The sequence below is a fragment of the Macaca nemestrina genome, chromosome 2 (assembly GCF_043159975.1).
Source record: "Macaca nemestrina isolate mMacNem1 chromosome 2, mMacNem.hap1, whole genome shotgun sequence".
NCBI lineage: Eukaryota > Metazoa > Chordata > Mammalia > Primates > Cercopithecidae > Macaca > Macaca nemestrina.
The window spans coordinates 43,796,545-43,811,427 of record NC_092126.1 but is presented as its reverse complement, the minus strand read 5'-3'; the positions used below and the strand labels follow the sequence as shown (position 1 = coordinate 43,811,427).

Sequence of the window (14,883 nt, the reverse complement as noted above, 5' to 3'; positions counted from 1 at the left end):
CCAGGCAGTTCAGGAATTCATGCAAAAGTCAAAAGAGCACACAGCACACTGCTTGGTGGTTTAGGGTCCCTCCTTGCAACCGGCCAGTGTGAGCGCCAACAATAAAAAGACTTTGTTGTTCATTTATAAAACAAGGCTTTGGGGCCTCCTTGTTTCGTACGAAGCCCCTACCCTCCCACGACCTGCAGTGCCCGGCTCTACTCACAGAACTGCAGGCTGAGGCTCACAAAGGCCAGCAGCGCAGCCAGGGCCAGCAGCAGCAAGAAGCGGTTGCGGAAAAGCATTATTAAGTATTCTATTTTCTCTTCATGGTTTCACCTCAAATCGGGAACATGTCCTGTGAATAAAGCAGAGGTGATAAATGAGTGTTTAGAGATGGAAAACCAAATTTGTCAACTGAAAATAATCTGATTAGCCCAGTCCCCTGGCAGGGAAGCATGCATGTCTAGCTGGAGAACAGCAGCATGCTCCATGATTAGTCTGTGCCCCCAAATAAGCCCAAGCGAGAATGCTCCCTTCAAGTTAGTAGGAGAAAACCAGTTCAAGAATGCTTTGTTTATCTGACATCAACGGGGAATGAGATATTTTACAGACATGACCTTCTCAAGGAAAAACACAAAGGATGTTTACTGAGTATTTACAGTGTGCCGGACAATGAGGGAAATCTTCACATGGACTCATCTTGCTGTGACCTTTAAACTTTACATCTTCAACGTTTTTTGATGGACATTCTGTTGAAATGATCTTGGTCTTCTTTAATAGTAATTGTTAATCTGAACAACAATCCTTGCAACATGTCCTACAGTAATTCCTTGGGGGATGGTTTGGGTGTGCAAAAGGATTTGCTCCTACACTGACTGGCTCCATCTGCTAATTGAGACCACCTTTCATCCTGGACCACTAAAGCCTATTTCAGCTGTATGGATGGGTCTTCTGGAAGCCTCGTCCTGCCTATTCAAAATTCCCCTAACCACATTAGAAGTGTGCAAAAGGACTTTTTAAAAAAGCTGAATAAAGCCCTAAAAGTCCCTTCTGTGGGAAAAAAAAAAAAAAAAAGAATGACTACTATAACTTTTACCCTATCAGTTTTAGAAGTCAAGTTTATTTCCTGGGTCTCTTTGGGATTTTAAAGAGAACTTGCAAACCATAGTCTCTCTAGAAATGGTTCTTAAACTACAGTTAGATTGTAACAGTAATTTCAAACTTGAATCTTTTCCCCATTCAAATATAATCTCCTTCAGAGACCAGATAGATAAAATCAGATAAAAGCTCATCTGCTAATGTGTGAGGGTTGCATAACTGTGAATATAACTGAATATAGCCATTGAGCTGTACACCTGGGGTGAATCCTATCTCAATAAGCTGTACTATGAAAAGCACAACTTTTGGGAATGAAGCAGGAGCCAGACTCCCGGAGCCCCTTGCCTCCCACCTCCTCCCCAAGGGCCCAGAAGGTGACTTTGAAAACCCACTTGTTTAAGGGACCTGTCAGACTTTCTACCAAAAGAGAACATTTGCTAACAGATTGATGAAAATACACTTGTACCTTATGATTGCACCTGTGTGTCCAGCAACCAGCATCTTTGTTAATAAACAGATCCCAATTTCATTTTATTTATTGATTTTGTGGTTTTATAACTCTATTTGGCATATTTGACAATCAGCAGTTAGTTCTCATCCATAATGACTAGATTTTTGAATGTGGTAACAGGTACATAGGTAACCAAATAGAGAGCTTGTTTGTTGAATCTTCATCCTCATTATGTTTCCTGGATAGCCGCGCATGATGGTATGGGACGTGCCTTAGTCCTCTGGCCCAGACGGCTTTGCTGAACCTGGTATCAATGTGCACATCTGAACTCCCCCTCCCCTTCAATCTCTCTGAGTGCTGGAGAGGCACCTTCTTGAAGCCCCTTCTTCAATATGCTTCTTGAATATGCTTGTGAATATTGATGGTGTATTTTCAGGTCACCATCTGGTTAATGGCGGAATGGCCTTTCTTCTTGCCACCCTTCTTTGTGGGAGCCATTCTCCCAGGCCCAAAATGGAAAGGAAGAGTTTGAGGGAAACGCTTCTGTCCCATGAGTCACTATCCTTAACCAAGAGTCAGTGCCTCCAAGCTCAGTACTACACGTACACGTGTTCTCCTGCACATCCCTCCCTCCGCAGCTCTGGCACAAATCTTGTCTTCAGGCCTCTCACTCTGGGACTGGGAAGCCACTGTGCTGGCCCTGGGGAATCACTCACCTCTGGTTTCTGATGCCGCGTGGTGTCTTTTGTGTCATCACCTCAGAGGCCGACCTGCCTGCTGGTTGCCCTGCATTTGCATGTGGGAAGCGAGGGCCTTGTTTCTGTTGCTGGGTCAGGTCTTGTCCCTCAACCACTTCCTGCTTCCATGCTCTTAAGGGATTTCCCCTTCCCTGACTGGCGGGAGAGGCCAATAGAACAGCTAAGCATGTTTCCTATGGTCTCACTTGATACTACCTTTTCTTCTTTCTTCTTCTTTTTTTTTTTTTTGAGACAGAGTTTCGCTCTTATAGTCCAGGCTGAAGTGCAGTGGTGCGATCTTGGATCACTGCAACCTCCGCATCCTGGGTTCAAGTGATTCTCCTGCCTCAGCCTCCGGAGTAGGTGGGAATACAGGTGCCCACCACCACACCCGGCTAATTTTTGTATTTTTAGTAGAGACAGGGTTTCACCACATTGGCTAGGCTGGTCTCGAACTCCTGACCTCAGGTGATCCGCCTGCCTTAGCCTCCCAAAGTGGTGGGATTACAGGTGTGAGCCACTGCACCCAGCCAACACTGCCTTTTCATACGGGATTAGCCACTGTATGGTTTAGAGTTGTCTTCAGGCAGGCATTCGGTGGAAACAGTGGCTACTTGCTATAAGTCTCGGTTTTATAGCATGATAAATTGTTGCAGTAACAGCCCCCAATTTTTTCATGCCCTTTGTATCCATGGGCTTACCCAGTCTTTTCCTATACTGACTTTTGGCTTGGCCGAGGAACCTGTTTTGACCATGGGACAACAGCAAATGTGTTGCAAGCAGGGACTTGAAAAGTACTTATGCATTGGGGCTTGTCTTCCTTTGCTACTTTTGCAACACTGAGACTACCATGTAAAGACCCTAGGCCAGACTGCTGGGGCATGAGAGACCACATGGAGCCAAGGTAAGCTGTCCCAGCTGATGCTCCCTTCAAACAAACTGTGGTGACAGTTTGCTGTCACCACACCTGTGAATGAGGCCATCCCAGACCACCCTGCTCCAGCCACGCCACCAGCAGATGGTTATCAGTGGTCTGCCCAGACTAAAAGAACTGCATGGCCAGTCCCCAGAATTACAAGCAAATATAATGGTTGCTATTTTAAGCCAGTAAGTTTTGGGAGTTTCATACAAAGCAAAAGCTAACCGATAGAATAAACAGGAAATGCCTTGCATCTTCACCAGGAAATTCTAAGCCAGGATCTAGATCTCAATATCCTCATCTGTAGGCACGACATGAAAATCTCCATCTTGTCTATGTTCTTTAATATGCGGAGTGCTTTTTGGGAAAGAAGCTATATTTAGTTTTAGATTTAAATATGTTAGGTTAGCCAGATGGCAGGGATCGTGTAACTGCCTGACTGCTTCTAGTCTGCACTGCTGACATCCCCACCTATCTGTGACTTTTCATTTGCTGAACAGTGGGAACATCCACCGTTTCTCCTTGATACTCTCTGGGGTCTGCACCCTCCCACTTCTGACTCTCCTCGGACAGCCTCTGCCGTGGTCAGCATTTTGGTTATTTCTACTTGTGCTAGGGACTAGTCTGGTGTGATCACAGCCCTAGGGGTAGGTACACAGCCTGGCCAGAGGAACACCAAACCCCAGGATAAACACATGCCTTCTTTTGGAGCCCATTTCACTTGAAAACTTGAAGATAATGACTATACTTTAGTCTTGGTTTTTTAAAATGGCTAAATAATGATGATAACGAGGCTCCGGAGATGGGCAGATCTGTGTTCAATTCCTCGCTCTGCTGCTTATTTTCTGTGTGTCTGGACAACTGGCTACCCTTCTCTGAGCTGCAGGATCCTGCTTTTTAAATAAGACTGAGGATAAGAGACAAAAGAGCAGGTGGTGGTGGGGAGCAAATCTCGTAACAGGCAGAGGCCTGCTGTTGAGCAGATATGTACTATGCCTGACTTCCACACTCTGGAAGAATCACACAGACACCTATACCACAATCTAAACACAAGCATTCACCCTTTTCCCTCAACTATTGCTTCTGCTCCATGCTGTGGCTCTGCTTTCAAATCCTGGCCACTGGCCCCTCCCCTACTCACTGGCCCCATCCCATCCATCAGGGTAGGCAGCCATGTCTGCAACCATGTTCATGGCTCCTCTGCCACTGTTAGCCTTCCCGGGGGCTGACTCAGCTGTTGTGTCCCTGCCTTGCCCTAGGTTTTCCAGCCTGAAACATCTGCCTCAGCTTCTGTTGGGCCCCACCCCAAGAGGATGAGGCACCAGTCAACTGGCTCTTTCTGGCACTGTGGTCCAATCTCTAGCCTGAGTTTTCCAGAGCTCCCTTTCCCCCTTTCCATCCCCACGTAGGTAGGAGGCTCCTGCAGCCACTCAAGAAGTCACGCAGTCCTTGGTTTCCTTCCTGCCATCTTCCTGCACTTCTTTCCATAGGAGTTCTGCGTCTACCCCTGGGGTCTACGGCAGCTCCTCAAGACACCCGGTGAGAGTCATACAAGTCATGCCAGGCGACAGTCAGGATTCTGAGCCCAGAGCAGAACCCCCACAGCCTGCTTGCTCACAGCCCTAAAAATAAGATCCACAGGAAGAGTCCCTGCTGCATCGGCAGGGTGAGATGCTATGGGATTACAGCTCCCACATCTTCTAATCTCCAAACATCTCTCAAGTCCCATCATCTTCTGTGGAAAAGATGCTCTTGGCTCAATATCGCATCATGACCAAATCCAATTCACACAAATACTTCTGTGTAAATGACTGTTTATGTCCAGGTTGAACATAAAATAGCTGTCAGTCATCACATGTCTGTTGGGCACACCTCCAGTTCCCTGTGCTAAACCCATGTGGTAAAAATATCTTTTTTTTTTTTTTTTTTTTTTTTTTGAGACGGAGTCTCGCTCTGTTGCCCAGGCTGGAGTGCAGTGGCACCATCTCGGCTCACTGCAAGCTCCGCCTCCCAGGTTCATGCCATTCTCCTGCCTTTGCCTCCCAAGTAGCTGGGACTACAGGCACCCGCTGCCACGCCCGGCTAATGGTAAAAATATCTTAAACCTAGAAATTGAATTATTACTCTGAATTCGTGATGAAACAGAAGAACAAAACAAAAAACAGAAAACCCAGCTAATTCAATTCAACCTTATTACAAGTTTGAGCTGTGAAAGAAAAGATTTTAGAATACAATTTTGAAATATAGTACTAGTTAATAAGCAGTTCCCATTACATTATGATGAATACCATTTCTGAATTAAAAGGAAAAAAAGAACATGTCAAAGGCATTTTTACAAGCTACTATTCTACCACCAGAGAGTTCCAGAGCCCAAGCCTTGGCCTATTTTTTACCTTGTAAGAGCTGAAAACACCACATCTAGTGATAAACTCTGGTCCAGGCTCTCCTTCAAAGCATACAGAATTTAAGGTTTTAAACATGACCACAACTGCTAGAAAGAAAATGTACAATTACCTTTCATTTGTGCAGTTAAAATACCATTACCAAGAATAGAAATATAGTATTAAAGAAAATGCTTCAGATATATTCTACACGTTGATTTTTTTGGTCAGAATCATTTTGGCCTAAGTAAATACAGCACTATAATTAAAAAAAAAAAACCCTTCAAGTCTGCAATTGTGAACAAAATATGAGTCAAGCAAAGGTAAAAGCTATATCTTAATAGTTCTCCCTCTCCAAGGTCACATCAAAATGGAGTTTAATTGCAAAATCAAAGATGCTTGCCTAAGAAAAATCAGCCTTGAAGTCTGATGAAGATGGGCAGATTCCAGAGCCTCCTGGAAACCTCAGGAAGGCACCTGGGATGAAGGGGCTGTGAGTTCACAGCAGTTATTCACATTCCAGAGTTCTCCACTTAATTTGCAGGCTCATTTCTAAAAGCTGAAGCCAGTTCACGCACTCATTCATTCATTCTGTCAATTCAAGATAACATTTCCTGAGAGCCAGTAGGTGCCAGGCACTATTCTAAGTGGTAAGAACACAGGACACAGGATACAGGACACAATTTTTGTCATATGGAGGGTCCCAGCTGAAAGGCACTGAAGTATTTATGGGAGAAATGATACAAGACCCAGGACTTGCTTTAAAATATTCCAGAGGGGCCGGGAGTGGTGGCTCACGCCTGTAATCCCAGTACTTTGGGAGGCTGTGGCAGGCAGATCACTTGAGGACAGGAGTTCAAGACCAGCCTGGCCAACATAGCAAAACCACATCTCTACTAAAAATACAAAAAATTAGCCGGGCATGGTGGTATACACTTGTACTCCCAGATATTCAGGAGGCTGAGGCATGAGAATCGCTTGAGCCCCGGAGGTGGAGGTTGCTGTGAGCTGAGATCGTGCCATGCATTCCAGCCTGGCTGACAAGGAGAAACTCCATCTCGAAAAAAAAAATTATATATATATTTATAATTTATATATTATATATAATATACATAGCTAATATATTAGTTATACATATTATGTGTTATATATAATATAGATTATATATATTAGTTATATATATATATTATCTATATATTCCAGAGGAGATAAAAAGGTCAAGGGGAATAGATGAAATAAGATTGGCAAAATGGTGACAATAGTTGAAGCAGGGTGACAGATCCTTGAGGGTTCATTATCTGCCCCTCTCTGCTTCTGTGTATGTTGGAAGTTAAAGGTGTTGTTTTTTTTAGAAAAGTTTCAAGAAGTTTTTTTTTTAAAAAAAGAAGTGTAGAGTCTGGTGAGGGAAGTAGGGAGTACACAGATCACTAGGCTCTATCAAACCAGTGCTGTCAGGAGGAAAGAAGACTGCATCCAGGCTAGGATACGGCAGATTGGTCTTCTGAAGTGGCAATGCCGGAACTCGATCTTGAAGAGCAGTTTGGTGTTGGTGCATCTGTGACTGAATTTTAGGAAAACAGAATGAACTCAAGGGATGGTGTTAAAAGTGGTGGGGAAGTATTGGGTTGTAAAAGGAGCCAGAGAAGGGAGATGATACATCGAACATTGATACACGCAGGGAAGTGTTGTGTCTAGAGAAAGCCGGCTGCCCAGAGGCCACACAGGTGGAGCTGGGGCGCCCCTGCCATGTCTGGGTCTGCTTCTCCAAGGGGAGGGCTTGCCTGGCCCAGCACCCACAGCCCTCTACCCAGGCCAGCTTCCCCACTCATCTCAAGGTGTCCTACCATCAGTGGGACCAGACAACGCACTCACTGATTCTCACTCCCTCCCTGGAGTGCCCTCTGGACACTAAGCTGACTGAGCTGCAGGATGGAGCCGGAAGAGGGGTCTGATTGCAGGATCCGCTCTACCAGGCAGGCCAGCTTGAAAGACAGGCCCACTTCATGGACCTGCCCTTATTTTCTAGGGCCAGGGTCCTATCTCCTCCCAGCACCTGGCCTCCTTGGGGAATACTGGACAGGAGCAGGCCCAGAGGCCTCCCTGCCCCTCTCAGCAGGGGCAACATATTGAAGGATATTTAACAGTCATGAGGCGTGGCTCCCCTGGAACATTCTGCACGTTGCCGCACTACAGACCCTCCAGGCACCTCTCTCACCTGGGGGTGTCCTCCTGAAAAGCAGCCTGTCTTCTACCCTAGGGTGGTGAGGGGTGATTTGACCTGTGTCACTGTCATGCCCGGATGTGATGTGGAGTGGCAACAGCCACCTCTTGGCTGTGGGGGGAGCCAGTGGGGAGCTGAGGTGGTGATATGGTTTGGATGTGTGTCTCCTCCAAATCTCATGTTGACGTGTGATCCCCAGTGCCGTAGGTGGGGCCTAGTGGGAGGTGTTTGGGTCATGGGAGTGGATCCCTCGTGAATGGCTTGGTGCTGTCCTCTTGGTGGTGAGTGAGCTCTAGCTCTGTTAGTTCATGTGAGAGCTGGTTATAAGCAGCCTGGGACCTCCTCTTCTGTCTCTTGCTCGTGTTCTCACCATGTGATACGCTGGCTTCCCCTTTGCCTTCCACCATGACTGTAAGCTTCCTGAGGCCTCAGCAGAAGCAGATGTTGGCACTACGCATCTTACAGCCTGCATAACTGTGAACCAAATAAATTACTTTTCTTTTTAAATTACCCAGTCTTGGGTATTCCTTTACAACACAAAATAGACTCACACAGGGGGTGTGCTGATCAGTGCTGCAGATTGATCCTGAAGCAGGCCCTGAATAAAGGGCAGCACCAAAACCAATGTTCTTTGCCCTGCTTTAAGGACCTGTTATGATCTGGCCACACCCCACAAATCCCACCTCATTTCCCAGTCATACCCACAATAGGTTGTTAAGTGCATGGGCCCAAGGGTTAGCTGGCTGGGTCTAGAGCCCTGCTCTACCTGAGAATGAGCCACAGTTTCCCCATCTACGAAGTGAGAACAATCATGGGGCCCATTTCATAGGTTGTGTAGGGAGGGACTCACGGGGTTAAGATATGTAAGGAACACAGTACAGTGCCTAGCCTCTGATAAGCTCTCAGTAAGTATTAGCAGTAATTTTGCTGATGGTTTTTTTAATACCCACCAGCCACATGTGAGCTACTTACCCTACTTCTCCCTTGTCTTTGTTCCCTCTCCCCAACTCTAGAAATAGAATCTCCACTGGACCATGCCAGAGAAAGTCAGAGTTTGAAGAGGTTTTAAATATCATCTGCTTCAAACCCCTTGGTTGACCTGAAGAGAGGCCAGGGCAGGTCAGAGGGGCAAAAGGCCCCAAGCTGCTCAGGGAGGCTGGCCTGCGTGGCTGAAACCCTTGCTTCACATTCAGAATGGTACCCAGCAATCTGCCCTTGTCACGTTCTTCTTCACTGTAGCAGACACACTATATTCTAATTGCCACAGGTGTCTATTCCTTCCTTCCTCTTATGAACAGAGCCCTCTGGATTTTAGCTGGATACATGACCATCCAGCTAAAGAGAATATTTCCTAGACTCCCTTGTAACTGGTTGTAGTGATGTGATGAAGTTCTTCCAATGAGTCGTGATTGGACATAATAGGGCCATTCCAGATCAAAAGGAGGCTGCCTGCCCCAGCCCATCCTGACCTTTTTTCTCCTATTCCAGGCTCTGAAACACTGACATGATGAGGAGCAACTTTCACCATGCAGATGGAAGCAACATCCTAGTGGATGACAGAGAAGGACCCTAGATGTCCCCAAGGGGCAAGGCCACCCACTCCTTGATTTCCTTCCAGCTCAAATCGTTTTGGGAGACAGAAATTAATCTCACAGCATTTTAATCCATTGTTATTTCACTTCTGTTTAAGCAGACAAACCAATATCCGATCTAGAACTTGCTGTTAGCAGAACACTGGCACTCTTCATGGGGCTCCCTTCTGGAGGTGTGATGAGCAAGTGCTCAGGCGTTCACAAGCTGCATTAGGCAGAAAATCTCATCACTGACCAGGCTGAATGCCACTCTTAGATATGATATGAGACACTGTCGTGGTCACCTTTCTTCTTTTTGCACTTTAGTTTTTGCTTTACTTAAATAATTCATGTATCTATAAAGATGGCTTGGCTGCAGATAACAGAAAACCCTAGCAAGCAAAGAGACTCATCCACATTCTCACATGACAAGCCATAGTATTAGGACAGCAGCTCCAAGGCTAGTTGATTCAGCAACTCCAAGCATCAATTGGAAGCCAAGAGCTTTCCATGTCTGTCCTCTTACTAGGCTGGCTTCTCTCAGGGTCGCAAGCTGGCAGCCACACTGCCAGGCATCACAGCCACACTCAGCCATGGGCGAAGGCAGAAGGGATAACTCTGTTCATCTCTACTAGCAGCAAAGAAGCCTTCCCCAGAAACCCCTCCCCCAGGCTGCCCATCGCATCTCACTGGCTGACGTGTGTCACGTGCCCACACCCAAACCAATCACTGACACTGGGAATGGACACAACGACTGGGTGGAACCAATCAAGATGCATCTCCTGGCAGAGGCCCATGCAGGGATAGAATGGGCAGAGGCCTGAATAGAGTCAGGGCTCTGTTAGGAATAAGTGAGCAAGGGGATGTTTGCAACAACTCACAACTGGAGAAGGTGTGACAACATGCACAATTATTCTGAAAGAGTATTCTCAAACACAGTCATCTGATGACAGTACCAGAACTTTTCAAATCCAGTAATCAAAACACATACAGTCATAATTATATGTTTAAAAAACATCAGTGCTGGTTTGCTCAGGTGTAATTCAGCAGTGACAAACAGCAGAGCAGCCTCCTGCAGCCTACGGACTGTACGTGTTCCACTAACAGACCTTTTGTTTCATATTTTACATGTTTTTAAAATAGGCAGCATTAATTATTTACCTGCCATTTTTTTCCTACAAGGATTTGAGGCTGATAATCTGCAGATTTAGTATTTTTAAATCCTTGAAATAGTAAACTTTTTTTTTTTCTTTTGTGAACTACATGTTCTAACCACTCTCTCCTTTGAGGTTTTTTTTTCCCCAGCTCTACAAAGGATAAACTTGTCAAGGCATCTGATCATTTCTCAGGGCCAGAACAGACTCAAATAACTAATTCATCAAGCCAGGATTTTCACTTTTATGTACTCTTCAGTTATTATTATCGTTTGTTTGACATTTTGGAACAAGTCTGTGTTCCATCCAACGTTACTGCTTTGCTCTTTCTTAAGTTTCAAAGTAGTTACATCTGAGACTGGCATTATTATTTTAGAATGTCAAGAGCAGCTCTAAGTACCTCAATAAAGAAAGGAGAACATGCAGTTGGCATGATTTTACTCACCACAAAGCCACTTTAAAAATATATCTGTTTTTAAAAAAATTTTGCAAGCAAAGTATGTCAATTAAAAGTTTCTTAAAATGTCAAAGAAAGCACGAGAGGATTAAACAGGCAGGCTGCAAGACTGGAAGTGCAAGTGGCATACAATAAAGGCTTGAATGATAAAAGTCAAACTTGTAAAGGAAAAAAAAAAAGGCTTACAAAGTCCTGAGACTCATAGCTGTGCAATGTAAATCAGGCACACCTGAAAGCACAGGTTACCAAGGCCTGCATTTCTGTGTTAACAGTATTATCTAGGAATGGGATTTTGCTCTGGATGGACACACAGACTCATGGACGCGTGGAGCATTCACGTATGCCACTGAGAGGCGTTTTGCCCAATGAGGCCTTTTTGGGCTGCGATCACACTTACCTACAGAGCTTTGGCAAGACCCTGTACTCACTGGCAGGTCATTCTATGACTCATTCATGAAGAGTAGTGGGGCACCAGGAACCCTGTAGCTCGTTATCACTGCCAGTGCCAGTGGGCATGAACTTTATGTCCTTAGAAGTAAGTCTGAGAACACGGCTGTCCCACTTAGTGGGAGGTTGACAGTGTCAGTATAGAATGAGCCCTCCTGCCCATGGAGGTGGCCAAGCATATGTCGCCACTGCTGGTGATGCTATAGAGAGGCTGATGTGGGTGACCTTTTGGAGCCCTCCATGTGCTGAGATCCAAGGATTCTCTGACTCAGATCCCAAAACAAGCTCTCAAGACACACACACACACACTCTCTCTCTCTCTCCATATATATATACACACACATATATATACACACACACACACACACACACACATATATATATATATATAGCTCCTTTGCACTCATAAAGTGACACCTAGAACAAAAATAGAGCTAAGGGCACTGTTACCTACAATTATGACATTTAGCTTTGGAGGAAATCTGAACTGCATAGAGTCCCAGCTCCCCACTAATAAAGTAGGTAATAAGACTCTTAAGGGGCCGGGCTCAGTGGCTCACTCCTGTAATCCCAGCACTTTGAGGCCAGGGCAGGTGGATCATTTGAGGTCAGGAGTTTGAGACCAGCCTGACCAACATGGTGAAAATCTGTCTCTACTAAAAATGCCACACACAAAAAAAAATTAGCTGGGCATGGTGGTGAGCACCTGTAGTTCCAGCAACTTGGGAGACTGAGGCAGGAGAATTGCTTGAACCCGGGAGGTGGAGGTTGCAGTGAGCCAACATTGCGCCACTGCACTCCAGCCTGGGTGACAGAGTGGGACTCCGTCTCAAAAACAAAATAAAACAACAACAACAAAACCAAAACTCTTAAAAGCTCCAAAGCTTTGATTCAGCTTAGCTAAAAGTTGTAATGAAACACGTAACTCCAGGTTGATGTAACTTAATGAGAAATTTGGGAGCAAAAGTGGTTGACACAAGTAATTTTGAGAATGAAAAGCAATGGGGGGTGGCCATGATCCTTATTTACACACCAGTTTCCACAAACTGCAGCTAACTGAGCAAGTACTTATTCTGTATTATCAAATTTCTAGATGGAGTTTCTTAATATGTCTATCAAATAGGGCAAAAAGCTATACTGTAATATTTAGAGGTTTGTTTTTGTAGTTCTCTTACAAGGCCCATGGAGGTACTGCTTGGGCACTGTTGTGTGTTGTAGGAAATTGCAGTGGTGGGACTGTTTGTTGTAGAATGCGAACTCTTGGTTATAGAACATTGACTGTGGGCACCAACTCTGTGATAATGAACCACAGACTGCCATATCACTGATTGTGATAAAATAACTGATAGAATCAGGATGGACATCCATGCTTCCTCTCTTTAAGTTAGAGATCAAGTAATCCTAGAGGACATGTGCATTTCAGGGACATACTTGAAAGCCTTGTTTTATAAGACAAATCATTCTAACGGATTAATTTTAAAATGTAATACAAATCTTGTTTTCCAAGAAGGACTATCTTCTGTAATCTTCCCGTTAGGGAGTCATCAGATCTCTGGTCTTTAGGGGTTTCCTGTAATGCTCCAGGGATGTCAACCAAATACTGCCCATGGCCTCCATGGCCCCACCTCAAGCCCTCTACCACTACCAGCGCAGCCTCACCTCAAGCCCTCACACTATGCCTCCCCCGGACCCAGATATCTCTCAGCCCCACAGAAGGGCCTTGCTCACTGGGGACTTCAGGCCTGGGTCAGCTAGGCAGGTGCCTAGAATGACAAAAGGGCATCACTCCTATTCCCCAAGAATGAACCTGAGGTGGAGAAAGCTGTTACTCTTGGAGCTGCCTGAGGCAGGGGAGGGAGGTAAGACCCCAAGGAGCATGCTGGAGCCAGCACACAAGGCCACTGGACTGCCTTTCCGGGAGGAATCTGGTGAGCTGAGACAGGTGGTGGGTTTGAAGCCAAGGCTGAAGTGCTCAAAAACACAGAGAATGAGACCAGTTACTGCCTGAATAACTGTGTGAGACACATGCATGAGAAACAGCCGGCTGGGCCCGGTCTACCTCCAGACTATGAGGATAAGTGTAAAATGATGGCTGTTTTAAGGCACCGAGTTTGGGAATGATTTGCTATGTGGCAACACTGAGCTCCATGAGGCTGGGAACTTTGTCAGTCTTGCTCCCTATACGTGTATCCCCAGGGCCAAGAACACTGCCTGGTCCAGAGCAGGTGCTTAACCGATATTTGTGGAGAGAGTGAATGGATGTATGAATGAACAGATGAATGAATGGAGGAGAGACTCACTACAGCCAGTAGCAATCCCTCCACCTGCCTCCAGCCAGCATGCTGCCTTTCCTCTGTGCCTTCACTTTCTCACCTTGTTGACTGCTGACCATGCCCTGGATCCCAGCTCCAAGATCACTTTCTCAGAGAGGCTGCCCTTCAACTCGCCCACCTTGTTTAGCACCCTGTCTCACACTCTCAAGTCACCTGGTGTTTCTCCTCCATGATACTTCTCAGCACTGTCATTATGTAATCATACGACCATGGGGAAATTCCTGGCTAGCTGGCTGTCTCCTGCGACTGACCCTAAGCGACATGACAGTAGGAATAGTGTCTGTCTGTTTGCAGAGAGCTGACTGACCGCCTGTCAGAACATTTCTGACAACTGGCAGCATACAGCCAGTCTCATTATTAGAAAGTGCCAATTCTTAGAGAGCTCTCTTTTAATGTTAAGCTGGAATTGACCTCTAACTGCTAGCCTATCCTCCACCAAGCTTTCCAAATCCATTACACCCAGGTCATCCTTGCCACACAGACCGCAGGTGACCCAAAAGGTTAAGCGTCTTCTCCAGGTTTACTTGGTCAGTCGGGGGAAGAACTAGAGTCTGAAGCCAGCTCTCCTGACTTTCCAGTTCAATGCTATTTCCATCACACCACACTGACTCTTGGATGTTTCCACTGACATTAAATGCTCTGAAACCATCATAATCTCTCTATCCAAACAACAACAGCAAAGCTGTGTACTTTTCATAGCAGAACGCATGGAACAGGTCAAGCTTAACATATAATACAGAGTATACAATATCCATATATAACAAGAGCTCATGGTGATATTTTAGGGACCTCCCTCCCAAATACCTAAGTGATGAGCCCCTGAGCAAATATCTAATTCTGATTTTCATTTGGTGCTTGTCTACTGGACACTTCTTGTGCCAATTCTCTGCAGGAGGTATTTCTTCTGCTTTCTTTTCTATGACTTGTCATTCCCAGGATCTTTGAAGATCAAGGACATAAATAAACTAAAATAAAAAACACTCCAGGTTATCTGCAATAGCTCAACAGGCCAGCAACCCTGAACAACTGAGCTTTTGGAGAGAATGCGATGACCAGATAAAAAGTCCCTGACCTAATGTAAAAGGAAAAAAGGATAGAGAACAAGGTATGGCATGATTCTAATCAATATGTA

At 45.4% G+C, this 14,883-nt stretch overlaps 1 protein-coding gene across 3 annotated transcripts in view; it reads right to left on the bottom strand.

The window, feature by feature from the left end:
• The window catches only part of LOC105469977 (2-phosphoxylose phosphatase 1), a 63,004-nt gene that overhangs the window by 34,210 nt on the left and 13,911 nt on the right, over positions 1-14,883 (bottom strand). For all 3 annotated transcript variants that reach the window (XM_011721629.3, XM_071091022.1, XM_071091023.1), the window contains exon 2: positions 206-337. In XM_011721629.3, the coding sequence (XP_011719931.1) occupies positions 206-284 (79 nt within the window). In that variant the 5' untranslated portion in view covers positions 285-337. The remainder of the gene's footprint in view (positions 1-205; positions 338-14,883) is intronic.